The sequence below is a fragment of the Hylobates moloch genome, unplaced genomic scaffold (genome assembly GCF_009828535.3).
Source record: "Hylobates moloch isolate HMO894 unplaced genomic scaffold, HMol_V3 SCAFFOLD_13, whole genome shotgun sequence".
Taxonomy (NCBI): domain Eukaryota; kingdom Metazoa; phylum Chordata; class Mammalia; order Primates; family Hylobatidae; genus Hylobates; species Hylobates moloch.
Genome location: NW_026652288.1, coordinates 92,657,541 through 92,673,228, shown reverse-complemented (window position 1 = coordinate 92,673,228; position 15,688 = coordinate 92,657,541). Strand labels below are relative to the sequence as shown.

Here is a 15,688-nt window from a genome sequence, read left to right as displayed (position 1 = left end):
CCAGCCTGGGCAACAGAGCAAGACCCTGTCTCAAAAAAAAAATTGGGGGAGTTGAAGAGAGGGGAGATGGAAGGGAATCTGTTAGTGCTACTCTTTCAAAACAGTATCAATAGATAATGTTTAAGCTGGAAACGAAGTTTAGCAAACACAAGTCCAATTTGCTTCATAACCTCTTAATGTATTTCATAATTGTTTAATGCATACTTCATAATCTCTTTTTAGAACTTTAAAGGGACCCTTTATGAACTCATATTTCCCATGACAAAGAAACATTGGTGTGTGATAATTCCTTCAGTTTGATTTAAGTTTTTTATCCTATTAAACGCAAGTAAAATTGAAATTAACAAATGTAATAAAATAGTACTTGTATGATCCTATCTTAATAAAAGTTTCTATTTCTTTTTCTAACCTATCTATCCTTGTAGTTCCAAAGAAAGATGCCTGAAATAATGTTTCTCCATATTAGCAATGACATTTCTGGGTGGATGGTCTTGGGATAATTGGTTTTACTTTTTTGTTTGTGCTATTCTCTATTATTTTAGTTATTTATAATGAGCATAGATTATTTAAAATAGAGTGATTTTGCTTTAAGCATGCACGTGAGTTTGCACACGTGCACACACGTGCACACACACACGCACACACACAATCACAGAGGAACCACATGCCCAAAGATGTTGATAGTGGTTGATTCAAATAGAAGAAATGGGGTGATTGGATCAGTCACGTCTTTTCTTTGTGTACTCTTTTGCATTTTAGAAATGTTTAAACAATGTTAAATAATTTAATAGTTTAACAAAACTATAGAGAGAGTAAAAGTTGCCCTCCACTTCCTTCCCAGTCCTCCTGCCAGTTTTTGGTGTATCTTTTCACATGGGACCCACAAGCACATGGGTTTGGGTTCACGTGATGCTTCACGGAGCTTAGGGAACTTCTGTTACAGAATACTAAGACCTACCACGTTCTTTTTAATGGCTCTATTATTTTCTATTGTCTGAATACTATTTTAGTTTTTATGTATATTTAAATTGTCTCTCATAAAATGGACAGTGCTGTAATATATCTTTGCATAGTTGTGTGAATATATCTTTGGGATAATTTTCTAGAGATGGAATTATTGGGTCAACAGGTGTGTGCTTTACATTTTAACTTTTTGTATTTTTTCCCCCTCATTTTAATTCCTTAACTGGTCAAAGTTCTTTTTTTGTTTAAGAAATATAGGCCAGGTGTGGTGGCTCACACCTGTAATCCCAGCACTTTGGGGAGTCAAGGATTGCTTGGGCCCAGGAGTTTGAAACCAGCCTGGGCCACATAGCAAGACCGCATCTGTAAAAAATAAAAAATTGGCCCAGCATGGTGGCACACACCCCTAGTCCCAGCTACTCAGGAGGACGAGGTGGGAGGATGGTTTGAATTCAGGAGTTCCAGGCTGCAAAAAAAAGAGAAACATATATAAGTAACAAAGTTTCGTGTACTCCAAAAGGTCTTATCATGGAAAGCAACATTTCTCTGTCCCTCTGCCTCCCTGCCCCAAGATACAAGATACTTTTAACTAATTTTAACAATTTCTTCTGATTGCTGTCTTCATAACTCTAAAAAATAAAAAGCTTATCGTGATAGTTCCCAATTGATCCGTTTTAGACTTCCTGCTATAGCACATAAAGATTTGTGGTTACACAACTATTTTTGGTTAAATCAGTAAGGTATTAAGGCACACATTATTATAGTTTTATAAATATTTTTTTTGTCTGCTGTCAAGCCAAATAGTATACTACAAGCACAGTTTCTTTCTTGTCCAAATTTTCTTTTTCCTGGAATCTCTAATTAATTGCCATTCTGTCTTCTCTGTCCTCTTCTGATCCTTTTTTTCTCAGATCTCAGGTACACTGAATTGGGTTGATGGTGATCCTTGGTTCAGGACATAATTTCAGTGTTAGTTCATACACATCTACCTTTTTAGCTATAATGACTAAGACATGGTTCTTCATTTATTTGCTCTTTTCTCCCAGTCTCATTAGAGTATTCTATCAACTTCCCCTTTTACCCCAGACCCCTCCGTCTTTCCTCAGTTGAGATTTATTAGTCCAATCAATTACATTTAAATGAATTGAGTAAGCGTTTTCTAACGGTATAAAGAAAAAACAGTCTTGATAAGTTTGTAAACTCTCACTTTTCAGCTCTCATAAATAATTTGGTCTGTTTTCTAATATTAGCTAAAAGTAATACAATAGAACCTTAGGAGTGACAAAAATGTTTTATAAAGTGGATAAAAATCACGTTTCTCAAGAGATCATCTGTAATCTGGTCACTGGTCACACAAATGGTCTTTTTTTTTTTTTGAAATGGAGTTTCGCTCTTGTTGCCCAGGCTGGAGTGCAGTGGTGCAATCTCGGCTCACCGTAACCTCTGCTTCCCGGGTTCAAGCGATTCTCCTGCCTCAGCCTCCCGAGTAGCTGGGATTACAGGCATGTGCCACCACGCCCGGCTAATTTTGTATTCTTAGTAGAGATGGGGTTTCTCCGTGTTGGTTAGGCTGGTCTCAAACTCCCGACCTCAGATGATCCGCCCGCCTCGGCCTCCCAAAGTGCTGGGATTACAGGCGTGAGCCACTGTGCCCAGCTGGTCTCTTTTATGTAAGCATATCCCACTTAGCAGGGAGTATGCCTGGAGTGACTTCTTACTCAGTTCAGGAAATGAGGATTATGATTATTGAATGTTAATTACTGAGAAAATATGGTTGTTTAATCTTCTGACAGTCTTACATATTATTTGCTTACTTTATAAATTAGGAAATTGCAAGGGTGAATTACCTGCCCAAGGTCACAAAGCTAGTTAATGATGGAGTTAAAAGTCAAGCTGTTTGATGCCAAAGCTCATCTTCTTTCCCCTCTAGCCTGCTTTCTGGACTGCATCACCAAACCTTACCCACTGTATTGTATTTGTTTTCTCTCTTAGTGGATGAGTGCTCGTCTGACTACACAATTGTGCTTCCTGTGATTGGGGCCATCGTGGTTGGTCTCTGCCTTATGGGTATGGGTTTCTATAAAATCCGCCTAAGGTGTCAATCATCTGGATACCAGAGAATCTAATTGTTGCCCAGGGGAAATGAAAATAATGGAATTTAGAGAATTCTTTCATCACTTCCGGGATGGATGTTGGGAAGTTCCCTTAGAGTGTGGGTCCTTCAAACAATATAAACCACCATCTTCTATTCAAACCAAGTGAGTCATGTGTGATTTAAGTTCAGGCAGCACATCAATTTCTAAATACTTTCTGTTTGTTTTATGAAAGATATAGTGAGCTGTTTATTTTCTAGTTTCCTTTAGAATATTTTAGCCACTCAAAGTCAACATTTGAGATAGTTGAATTAACATATGTAAAGTAGAATAAGCCTTCAAACTATAAACTAAGGGTCAATTGTAACTAATACTACCTGTGTTTGCATTGAAGATTTTATTTTACCCTTGATCTTAAAAAAAATGCCTTTGCTTTGTTTATTAAATGGACTTTCAGTGCTTCTACTATCTGTGTTTTATGGTTTCATGTAACATACATATTCCTGGTGTAGCACTTAACTCCTTTTCCACTTTAAATTTTTTGTTTTTGTTTTTTGAGACGGAGTTTCACTCTTGTCACCCAGGCTGGAGCACGATGGCGCAATCTCGGCTCACAGCAACCTCTGCCTCCCAGGTTCAAGTGATTCTCCTGCTTCAGCTTCCTAAGTAGCTGGGACTACAGGCATGCACCACCACGCCTGGCTAATTTTTGTATTTTTATTAGAGACAGGGTTTCACCATGTTGGCCAGACTGGTCTTGAACTCCTGACCTCCGGTGATCCACCTACCTCAGCCTCCCAAAGTGCTGGGAATACAGGCATGAGCCATCACGCCCGGCCTTAAATGTTTTTTTTAATCATCAAAAAGAACAACATATCTCAGGTTGTCTAAGTTTTTTTATGTAAAACCAACGAAAAGAACAAATCAGCTTATATTTTTTATCTTGATGACTCCTGCTCCAGAATCGCTAGACTAAGAATTAGGTGGCTACAGATGATAGAACTAAATAATAAGCAAGAGACAATAATAATGGCCCTTAATTATTAACAAAGCACCAGGATCTAGGCTAAGCACTTTATCTATATCTCATTTCATTCTCACAACTTATAGGTGAATGAGTAAACTGAGACTTAAGGGAACCGAATCACTTAAATGTCACCTGGCTAACTGATGGCAGAGCCAGAGCTTGAATTCATGTTGGTCTGACATCAAGGTCTTTGGTCTTCTCCCTACACCAAGTTGCCTACGAGAACAGTGACACCACACTCTGCCTGAAGGCTCACACCTGCATACCAGCATACACTCACCGTACTGGGGAAACGGCTTTATCCAGCATCATGAGACATTAGGGTAGATGAAAGGAGAGCTTTGCAGATAACAAAATAGCCTATCCTTAATAAATCCTCCACTCTCTTGAAGGAGACTGAGGGGCTTCGTAAAACATTAGTCAGTTTCTCATTTTATGGGATTGTTTAGCTGGGCTGTAAAGATGAAGGCATGGAATAAACTTCTTAAAGTATTTTTATTTTTTTATTTTTGATAATAGAGAAACTTCGCTAACCAACTGTTCTTTCTTGAGTGTATAGTCCCCTCTTGTGGTAATTTGCTGCTTCTGCACTTCATATCCATATTTTCTATTGTTCACTTTATTCCGTAGAGCAGCCTGCCTAGATTTTTATTTCTGCTGAGTTTTTTGCTGCTAAAGAAAGGAACTAAGTCAGGGTGTTAACAGAAAAGTCCACATAACCCTAGAATTCTTAGTCAAGGAATAATTCAGGTCAGCCTAGAGACCATGTTGACTTTCCTCATGCGTTTCCTTATGACTCAGTAGGTTGGCAAGGTCCTGACTTTAGTCTTAATAAAACACTGAATTGTAGTAAAGGTTTTTGTAATAAAAACTTACTTTGGAGATTTGTGCATGTCATTTATTTTTTATGATTCATTTTTGTGCTGTATAAAATTTTGTTTACAATCATCTTAGGTTTTTGCTCAGATCAATAAGTTAAATCATCTTTCTATAATTTGTTTTATTCTACTCTCCATTGCCACATTATCATTTGGTAGGAATTCCTGAGAAGATAAACCACATTAAAGTTACATATGAAATGTCTCAACTCTTAGCTTAGACTGACTGCATTACTAGTTTACTTAAATGTTGCCACATTTGTTCATTCATTCATTTGATCAGCATTGATAAGGATGTGCTAAATGCCAGATACTCTTGTAGGAGCTGAGATAAATAAGAGGGCCTATATTAGTTACCTATAGTGATCTGAGAGAAAGAGAGAGGGCTGGGAGCAGTAGCTCACACCTGTAATCCCAGCACTTTGGGAGGCCAAGGTGGTCGGGTCACAAGGTCAGGAGTTTGAGACCAGCCTGGCCAATATGATGAAACTCCGTCTCTACTAAAAATACAAACAAATTAGCCGGGCATGGTGGTGCGTGCCTGTAGTCCCAGCTACTTGGGAGGCTGAGGCAGAAGAATCGCTTGATCCCAGGAGACAGAGGTTGCAGTGAGCCGAGATCGTGCCACTGCACTCCAGCCTGGGCGACAGAGCGAGACTCCATCTCAAAAAAAAAAGAGAGAGACTGACCAAGATGAAAGCTGTCATATTTTTTATAACCTAATCACAGAAGAAACATACTATCGTGTGTCTGTTTTTTTATGGTTCACACAGACCATCCCTGGTACACTGTGGAAGGGGACTACACAAGGGCTTGAATACCAGATTTTAGTCCATTCTGTGCCGTTATCACAGAATACCACAGATTTTTTGATAACTTACAAGCAATAGAAGTTGATTTGGTCATGGTTCTGGAGGCTGGGAAGTCCAAGATGGAAGGGCCAAATCTGATGTGCATCTTCTTGCTGCATCGTAACGTGGTAAAAGGCATCACATGATGCGAGGACACAGAAGAGAGAGCAAGAGGGGGCCCCACACTTGTAATAATAGCATTAATCCGTCCATGAGGGCAGAGCCATCATGACCCCATTGCCTCTTAAAGGTCCCGCTTCTCAACACTGTTGCATTGTAGATTAAGTTTCCAACATATGGTTTGGGGGACACCTTCTAACCATAGCGTCAGGAGAGGGAGGAACCCCTGGAGGCAATGTGGATGCTGCCTACCCCAGGTGCCTACCGTCAAGGTGCACATTGTGGAATTAGTGGTTTACTTTTTGGAGGGAACTTGGGCAAATGAATTCCAGTATACATACTAAGAGAAGTGGATTAATAGGAACGTATACGACGGATGATGAGAGCAAGGCCCTTTCCAGCCTGCTTCCAACCCTGCCCCAGGTGTAGCACCTCCTCAGGAGCACAGCCTCCCAACCCCTGGTGATGAAGGTCCATTGACCACGGGGGCTGATGTTGACCCATTGGTCTACAGCACTGACGTCACGGCTTCACCTTCCTAAAAGAAAGTAGCCAGGATGGCTCCAGCCCCTACCCAATCTACCCCACCTTTGTCCTTCTCACACTTTTCTTGCTTTGTAAGGTCCTAGATCCCCCCTCTGGACTCCTGTTTGTGGCTCTAAGCTTGAAGGCCAGGAAGGTCTGAGGACACAAATACACGAGCCACTCCTTCCTGACCCGGGACTTGGTTCTCTAGGATGATTTGCTGTGAGGTTTCCCTCTGCCCACTAAGTAAAAGAAGTATAAACTATAAAAAGCGATGGAAGAAGAATGTCTGCCAATGAAAAAAGAGTTTCATTTTATAATGCTCCGGCCCCTTCCTCAGCAACAAGTCCCTTCACCCCACCTTAGTGCCTCCAAGAGATGCCAATTTTGGTGAAGTGTTGGCAGGCATAAAGAAGAGATGTTTAGGCCGGGCGCCATGGCTTACACCTGTAACCCTAGCACTTTGGGAGGCTGAGGCGGTTGGATCACCTGAGGTCAGGAGTTTGAGACCAGCCTGGCCAATATTGTGAAACCCTGTCTCTGCTAAAAATATAAAAATTGGCCAGGCATAGTGGCGGGCTCCTGTAATCCCAGCTGTCTGGGAGGCTGAGGCAGGAGAATCATTTGAACCTGGGAGGCGGAGGTTGCAGTGAGTCAAGATCATAGCACTGCACTCCAGCCTGGGTGACAGAATAAGACTCTGTCTCAAAAAAAAAAAAAAAAAGTTTTATTTTGTTTTTAACTTAACTAGTTTTATATTAAGACCAAGATTGACTACAGATAAAATTGTGAAATTAATTATGTTGTCAAAATTCTAAAATCTCTTTTGCTTTCCAGATATTCCCTCATGCTGTCCTGGCAAAGTTTCTTAAGTGCTCATGTATTCTAACTTCCTCATATCTCCACCAGCCCCACCACCCCACCCCACCCCACCCCAACATGCTTTGGCTGACCCCAACAATGTTATTCACTCACTCAATTGCATTTTTTTTTTCAACGGAGTCTCACTCTGTCACCGAGGCTGGAGTGCAAACCTAACCTTCTAAAAACAAAGTATGAATCCCTGCCTGTCACCCACCAGACCCTCAAATTGGCTCCTTCCTCCCATATCAAAGCCTCTTGTGATTTTTTTGTTTCTTTGTTTTTTATTTATTTATTTATTTTTTTTTTTTTTCTGAGACAGAGTCTTGCTCTGTCGTCCAGGCTGGAGTGCAGTGGTGCTAACTTGGCTCACTGCAACCTCCGTCTCCCCGGTTCAAACAATTCTCCTGCCTCAGCCTCCTGAGTAGCCGGGACTACAGGCGTGTGCCACCATGCTTGGCTAATTTTTTGTATTTTTAGTAGAGAGATGGGGTTTCACTATGTTGGCCAGGCTGGTCTCGAACTCCTGACCTCAGGTGATCCGCCTGCCTCAACCTCCCAAAGTGCTGGGATTACAGGCGTGAGCCACCGTGCCCGGCCTGTTTCTTTGTTTTTTAGAGACAGTCCTCCCTCTCTCACCCAGGCTGGAGTGGTATGCAGTGGTGCCATCATAGCTCATTGAAGCCTGAAATTTCTGGGCTCAAGTGATCCTCCTGCCTCAGCCTTCCCAAGTAGGTGGGACTACAGGCACGTGCCACCATGCCAGGCTACTTTTCCCTTCATTTTATTAGAGACGAGGTCTTGCTATATTGCCCAGGTTGGCCTCCAGCTGCTGGTCTTCAGGGATCTTCCTGACTCCCCAAGTAGCTGGGATTAAAGGTGTGAGCCACTGTGTTAGGCAAGCCTCTAGTTTTGATTTCAAAAACTTTGCAGGTATCCTTGACCCTTCTCTTTCCTTCACCTTCTGTACACTGTCCATCAGCAAGTCTTGCCAGTATTGGCTTTAAAATATATCCAGAATCCAAAATCCAATCACTTCTTTTTTTTTTTTGAAATGTCCTCGCTCTGTCACCCAGGCTGGAGTGCAGTGGCACGATCTCGGCTCACTGCAACCTCCACCTCCCAGGTTCAAGCAATTCTCCTGCCTCAGCCTCCTGAGTAGCTGGGACTACAAGCGCCTGCCACTACACCCGGCTAATTTTTTGTATTTTTAGTGGAGACAGGGTTTCACCATGTTAGCCAGGATGGTCTCGATCTCCTGACCTTGTGATCCACCCGCCTCAGCCTCCCAAAGTGCTGGGATTACAGGCGTGAGCCACCGTGCCCGGCCGTACCAATCACTTCTTACTATCTCTACCACTACCGCTGCAGTCGAAGCCTCTCTCACAGGCTACAGGAGGCTAGCAGTCCTCTCTTCTGGCTCCCTGAGTCCATTCGTTGAAACACAGGTCAGATCACATTGCCCTTCTGGTAAAAACCCCTTTTGATGGCCTCCTGCTTTGGCCTTCAGAGACCTAGCTGTCTGGTCCCCATATTCCTCCCTCCTCACAGGTCCTGCTTCCCTCCCCTTGACTAACCACAGGCAAGCCACACCAACTTGCTTCTGGTCCTCGACGTTAACTTCTCCAGACCTTATGTCTCACTCCTCTTCATTCAGGGGACAACACAGAGAGGCCTTCTGGGGTTTCCCTACCTAAAGTAGACCCACCCCGCATGCCTGGTCACTCTTGTCTTACTAACCTGCTCATTTTCATCATACATTCAGTCACTAATGGAAAGGATCTTGTTTCTTTTCTGCTTCCCAACTGTCCTGTAAGTTTCATGATGGACAGATGGAGGCAGCACAAGGGAGTGGCATGTTTCAGCTGGTGGTGGCTGTGAGAATGTGCCATACAGACCTCCAACTACAGGACATGTCATTGGCCAAGGGCCCCAGCTGCTGTGCTTTGAAAGCTATTGCCAGCCAGGCACGGTGGCTCACACCTGTAATCCCAGCACTTTGGGAGTCTGAGGTGGGCAGATCACGAGGTCAGGAATTCAAGACCAGCCTGGCCAACATGGTGAAACCCCATCTTTACTAAAAATACAAAAATTAGCCGGGTGTGGCCAGGCATGGTGCCTCATGCCTGTAATTCCAGCACTGTTGGAGGCTGAGGCAGGTGGATCACAAGGTCAAGAGATCGAGACTATCCTGGCCAACATGGTGAAACCCCATCTCTACTAAAAATACAAAAATTAGCTGGGTGTGGTGGCACACGCCTGTAGTCCCAGCTACTCGGGAGGCTGGGGGAGGAAAATCTCTTGAACCCAGGAGGCAGAGGTTGCAGTGAGCCAAGATAGTGCTGCTGCACTCCAGCCTGACAGCAGAGCAAGACTCTGTCTCAAAAAAAAAAAAAAAAGTCAGCCAGGCATGGTGGTGCACACCTGTAATCCCAGCTACTCAGTAGGCTGAGGCAGGAGAATTGCTTGAACCTGGCAGGTGGAGGTTGCAGTGAGCCAAGATAGTGCCACTGCACTCTAGCCTGGGTGACAGAGCGGGACTCAATCTCAAAAAAAAAAAAGAGAGAGAGCTATTGCCACGTTTGCCCCAAAGCCACAAGCATCTTCCACAGGCAGCTCCCAGACAATGACTGAGCATGCAGGGATACTAAGGTGAAACAATTCCTGGGACACACAGTGCTCATCTGACAGCTGACTTTGGCTCAAGGACTTCTCAACTGCCAGAACTTCCTCAGACTGCACAGCAGAAATGCTTCTGCCCACTGCTCCTTCCCTCTCCCCTTCACGCAGGTTCAAGCTGGCATCATGGTCTGAAAACTCCAGCACCTTGGCTCCCTCACCATTTTCTCCCACAGACTTTCCCCCTGATAAAGTCTGGCATGGTTAATCCCAACTTGGAATCTTTTTCTTAAAAGTCCCTGACTAACATAAGTGGTGCTGAAAGTGGCCCAAGAAAAGAGGCAGTAAGAAGGGGATTTGGAACTGGCTCACCCATCACCCAGCAGACGAGGGGATACTGTCCTGGTTGATAGGCGGACACAGATAGTCCCTGGACCCAGGTGGCAGCTCAGTTGCTAAAGATGTCATTGGTGGTGACCTGAGAAAAGATGCTTTTGGAGGGGAATGTTGTGGCAGGTGTGATTTCACAAGCATTTAACAGTATGGGAGAACAATGCCTACTGAGACAGCAGAATGGGCTGTCCTACTAAATTGTGTTGATGGCCCTGCAGGGGAATAACAGAGACTGAGGGCTGTTAACAAGCAGTGAATCACCAAGTATGAGAGTAGGAGAGCCTCGGGGGCAGCTTACAAAACAGGCATTCTCTTCCACAGTGGCAAGACAGACTCGGTTTTGAACAGCTGATCAAAAATCTAATTGCAAGCTGGGCTTGATGGCGCATGCCTGTAATACCAGTACCTTGGGTGGCTCAGATGGGAGGACTGCTTGAGCCCAGGAGTGTGAGACCAGTGTGAGCAACATAAGAGAGACTCCTGTCTCTACAAAAAGTTAAAAAATTAGCTGGGCATGGTGGTGCTCACCTGTGGTCCCAGCTATTCGGAAGGCTGGGGTGGGAGGATAGCTTGAGCCCAGGAGATCAAGGCTGCAGTGAGCAGTAATCTCACCACTGCACTCCAGCCTGGGTGACAGGGCAAGACCCTGTTTCAAAAAAAAAAAAAAAAATTGCAAGTCTACAGAGCCTCAAAGAGATTTGAGTGTCCGGTGCAGGCAGGTCTGGTATACAAAGTGCAGGGCCCTGGTGGGGAAATCCGGGATCCTGAACCATAGTGCAGGGGCACTGAGATGGATTCCACCAGTGATATTTGACTCTGCAAAAGCCCGGAACCTCTGGGATTTCAGATGTAGCCCAGCCTTCCCTAGTTCGTGCTAGCACATCAGTTTTCTGGAAGATGCTACTGAAGCCTCTCTCACAAGGCAAGGGGTGACCCCTCAGGAGTTGCCTCACCTGCTCTCCTCCTTGCCAGGCTGAGAACTAGGATTAAAATGCAACTGAACACATGCTGGGCCTGATTGAGGCAGGAGAATAGGGAAATTGGGGTTAGCAGGGTTTCAGCAAGTGCAGCCAGTGTGCACGGGCAGGGGAGCAGCAGGTGCAGCCAGTCCGAACGGGCAGGGGAGCAGCAGGTGCTGCCAGTCCACACGGGCAGGGGAGCAGCAGGTGCTGCCAGTCCGCACGGGCAGGGGAACAGCAGGTGCTGCCAGTCCGCACGGGCAGGGGAACAGCAGGTGCAGTCAGTGCGCATGAGCAGGAGAGCCGCAGGTGCAGCATATAGGTCACATCCTCGCTCTCATGACAACAAGCCACTTCAGCCCTCCACTGGCCGCCGGCCAGTCCTTCATGGGGTGTGGCCAATTGGAGGCCTCTGAGGGTTTCCTAGGGGTTTTGCTGGGTTCTTTCTAGCTTAATAAAAAAAAAAAAACCCTAATTGAGGGGGCTCTTCAGCAACTGCTTGCTCGAGCCCACTCCCACTCTGTGACTGTCTTCAATAAATCTGTGCCCACTATTTGTCCAATATGCCAAGAACCTGGACATCACGTTTAGAACTTTTTTTTTTTTTGAGATGGAGTTTTGCTCTTGTCGCCCAGGCTGGAGTGCTGTGGCGTGATCTCAGCTCACTGCAACCTCCGCCTTCCAGGTGCAAGCGATTCTTCCGCCTCAGCCTCCCGAGTAGCTGGGATTACAGGCGCCCAACACCATGCCCAGCTAATTTTTGTACTTTTAGTAGAGACGGAGTTTCACCATGTTGGCCAGGCTGGTCTGGAACTCCTGACTTCAGGTGATCCACCCACCTCGGCCTCCCAAAGTGCTGGGATTACGGGCATGGGCCACCGCACCTGGTCACATTTAGGACCTTCTATCTGGTAACATGATAAGTAGGGGAAGAGACTACACACACCAAAAATGGCAAGAATCCGCTGGCACAGACAGGCTGGACCCAGGTGAGTACTCCTGGGGTTGGATTTTGAAGGTGCTTGGTCAATAGAGCCAAAAGGTAAATCTGGGTGCTCAAGAATTCACTGACCTGAGGGTAGATTCTTGAACATGGTATTTAACCCCCAGTAGGAACTCCAGGGAATGTACACTTGCTTTGAGATGGCTCTTAGAAGCCTGGAAGAAATGATAGCCAATTCTAAGCAAAGCAGAGATGCCTGAGTGGCCCTGGCAGATGGCAGAGGAAGGAATAAGGAGGTTGAGGAGAGTGTTGAATGGATGTATTTTAATAAGGTCAGAAGACACGCTAGAGGATTGTTTTCCATGGGAGGACTTAGGATACATCTTTTATCAAGGCCGTCAGAGGGGTGCTGGCATCCCCGAGCACGTTAGTGTGGCTCTCTTTTATAACACAGATGGTAGGAGAGCGGTCCCAGAACTGGGACTGTGAGAATGATGGGTCCCCTGAAACAAATCCAGGCGGCAGCATTTAGCATCACAAGCCGGGAGACTGTCATTACCATAACAACTGGCAAGGTAGAGGGGCATCCAAAGGAGTTTGGTTTGCAGGACTGTGGATGTGGTTAACGGGGCAGGGGCAAAATACAGGGGCAGCCAGCATGGGTCCTGCTTAACATCTAAAGCAACAGCAACAACAACAGACAGTGGAGAGGCAGGAGGCTAAGGGTGGTCACTCCAATAAAACACCACGATTCCTTGCTCGGTTTCCAGAACCGAGTCAATTTTTAGATCTGGAGCCCACTGCCAGAAGAAGTGGCTGGTCTCCAGGAGGAAGAGCCTGTGAAGATTCTTCCTCTTCTTCCCCCAAAGGGACTTGAGAGGAAAAGTTTTACTTCTTTCACACCACAACAATCAACACGGGGCCGGGCGCGGTGGCTCACGCTTGTAATCCCAGCACTTTGGGAGGCCGAGGCGGGCGGATCACGAGGTCAGGAGATCGAGACCACGGTGAAACCCCGTCTCTACTAAAAATACAAAAAATTAGCTGGGCGTGATGGCGGGCGCCTGTAGTCCCAGCTACTCGGAGAGGCTGAGGCAGGAGAATGGCGTGAACCCAGGAGGCGGAGCTTGCAGTGAGCCGAGATTTGCGCCACTGCACTCCAGCCTGGGCGACAGAGTGAGACTCTGTCTCAAAAAAAAAAAAAAAAAAAAAAAATCAACACAGAAAACTGCTGTGATCAAATGTATATGTTTCTCCCCACCCTCAAATACCAAGCAAGCTATCAGTTCTGCAGTGGACACCAGATGGGTTCCTTCAATTCAATTCGGACACTATCTGGAGACAGCATCAGATCCCATGTTGTACCCGAGCGAGTTAGAAAAACGCCACACTTTGAGATGAATTCAGAGTCCTTTATTAGCCAGCGACTGAGAGACAGCTAATGCTCAAAATTCTCTCGGCCCCAAGAAAGGGGCTTGATTAACTTTTATATCTTGGTTTAGGAAGGGGGGGGGTCTAGTTAAAACAATTTTACAGAAGTTAAGTAGTCAAAAAGTTAAAGGGATAAATGGTTACAGGAAAGTAGACAGTTCCAGGTGCAGGGGCTTTAAGACTATTACAAGGTGATAGACGCAGGGCTTTGGGCGTTATCAATCAGATGAAATCTTGGGGACTGCGGATATTGCTCGCCACAGTATCTTATCAGTTAATTGCGTTCTTGGATGTGCTGGGAGTCAGCTTGCACAAGTTAAGTCCTTGAGGAAGGGGCTACCAGTGAAAGAGCCAAGATGGAGTTTGTCTGGTTCTCTTAGCTAAGGGAGAAACAAGGCCAGGTGAATAAGGAAAAAACAACGTTGGGCATTACACCCACGGGTTGAGGGCTCACTCCCCAAGACTGCTCCCCACCCGCTCTGCACTTCTGATGCCAATTGCAAGCCCTGGGTTATTTTGCCTGTACTTTTGACCCACCAGCTAAAAATCAGGGTTTCCACAACTCCCTCCTCAGGTTCTATTAATTTGCTAGAGTGGCTATCAGAACTCCGGGAAACACTTTTACCAGTTTATTATAAAGGACCTTTTATTTTATTTTATTTTTTGAGACAGTCTTCTTCTGTCACCCAGGTTGGACCACAGTGGTGTGATCACAGCTCATTGCAGCCTTGACCTCCTGGACTTAAGAGAACCTCCCACCTCAGCTTCCTTTTTTTAATTTTTTTATTTACATTTATTATTATACTTTAAGTTTTAGGGTACATGTGCACAACGTGCAGGTTTGTTACATACGTATACATGTGCCATGTTGGTGTGCTGCACTCATTAACTCGTCATTTACATTAGGTATATCTCCTAATGCTATCCCTCCCCCCTCCCCCCACCCCACGACAGGCCCCGGTGTGTGATGTCCCCCTTCCTCTCCAAGTGTTCTCGTTGTTCAATTCCCACCTATGAGTGAGAATATGCGGTGTTTGGTTTTCCATCCTTGCAATAGTTTGCTGTTCTACCTCAGCTTTCTAAGTAGCTGGAACCACAGGGTCCCACCACTAAGCCCAGTTAATTTTTTTTTTTTTTTTTTTTGATGGAGTTTTGCTCTGTCACCAGGCTGGAGTGCAGTGGCACCATCTCGGCTCACTGCAATCTCCGCCTCCCGGGTTCAAGCAATTCTCCTGCCTCAGCTTCCTGAGTAGCTGGGGTTACAGGCGCCCACTACCACACACAGCTAATTTTTGTATTTTTAGTAGAGACGGAGTTTCACCATCTTGGTCACGATGGTCTCGATCTCTTGACCTCATGATCCACCCGCCTTGGCCTCCCAAAGTGGTGAGATTACAGGCGTGAGCCACCGTGCCCAGCCAATTTTTTTTTTTTTAAATGGGGTCTCACTACATTGCCAGGCTGGTCTCCAACTTCTGGTCTCAAGCAATCCTCCTGCCTAAGCTCCCAGAGGGCTGAGATTACAGGTGTGAGCCAACGCGCCCGGCCTTCAAAGGAGATTTTAAAGGATACAAATACACAGACAGATGAATAGATACATAGGGCAAAGTCTGGAAGGGTCCTGAATGCAGGAGCTTCTGTCCCCATGGAGTTGGGGCGCACCACCCTCCAGGCACATGGATGCATAAGCCCCTATATGTTTGGCTATCTGCAAGCTCCCAAACCTTGTCCCTCTTGTATTTTTACAAAAGCTTTCTTGTGTAGACATGATTGATTAACACTGGCAATTGATGATCAACTTAACTTTCAGTCCCCTCCCTCCCTGGAGGTTGTGGGGTGGGACTGTGATTTATAATAATGTTTTGTGACTCTAAATGTCTCAGAATGGAATCACCTGTGACAGGTGACTCGGCCTACCATGAAACTGCTGACCCCTAAGCATATGTATGGTGTTCTGAGGTGAAGATGCCTGCTGTGGCCAGGCACCCCTGAGACCTGACAAGAGAGCGGAGCTAAAAGACAGCT

The 15,688-nt window shown here is 45.4% G+C and overlaps 1 protein-coding gene across 1 annotated transcript in view; it reads left to right on the top strand.

The window, feature by feature from the left end:
• LAMP3 (lysosomal associated membrane protein 3) overlaps positions 1 to 3,522 on the top strand; it is a 39,262-nt gene extending 35,740 nt beyond the window's left edge. The window contains exon 6 of the mRNA XM_032171720.2: positions 2,956 to 3,522. Coding sequence (XP_032027611.1) covers positions 2,956 to 3,089 — 134 coding nt within the window. The 3' untranslated portion in view covers positions 3,090 to 3,522. The remainder of the gene's footprint in view (positions 1 to 2,955) is intronic.
• The last annotated feature ends 12,166 nt before the right edge of the window (positions 3,523 to 15,688 follow it).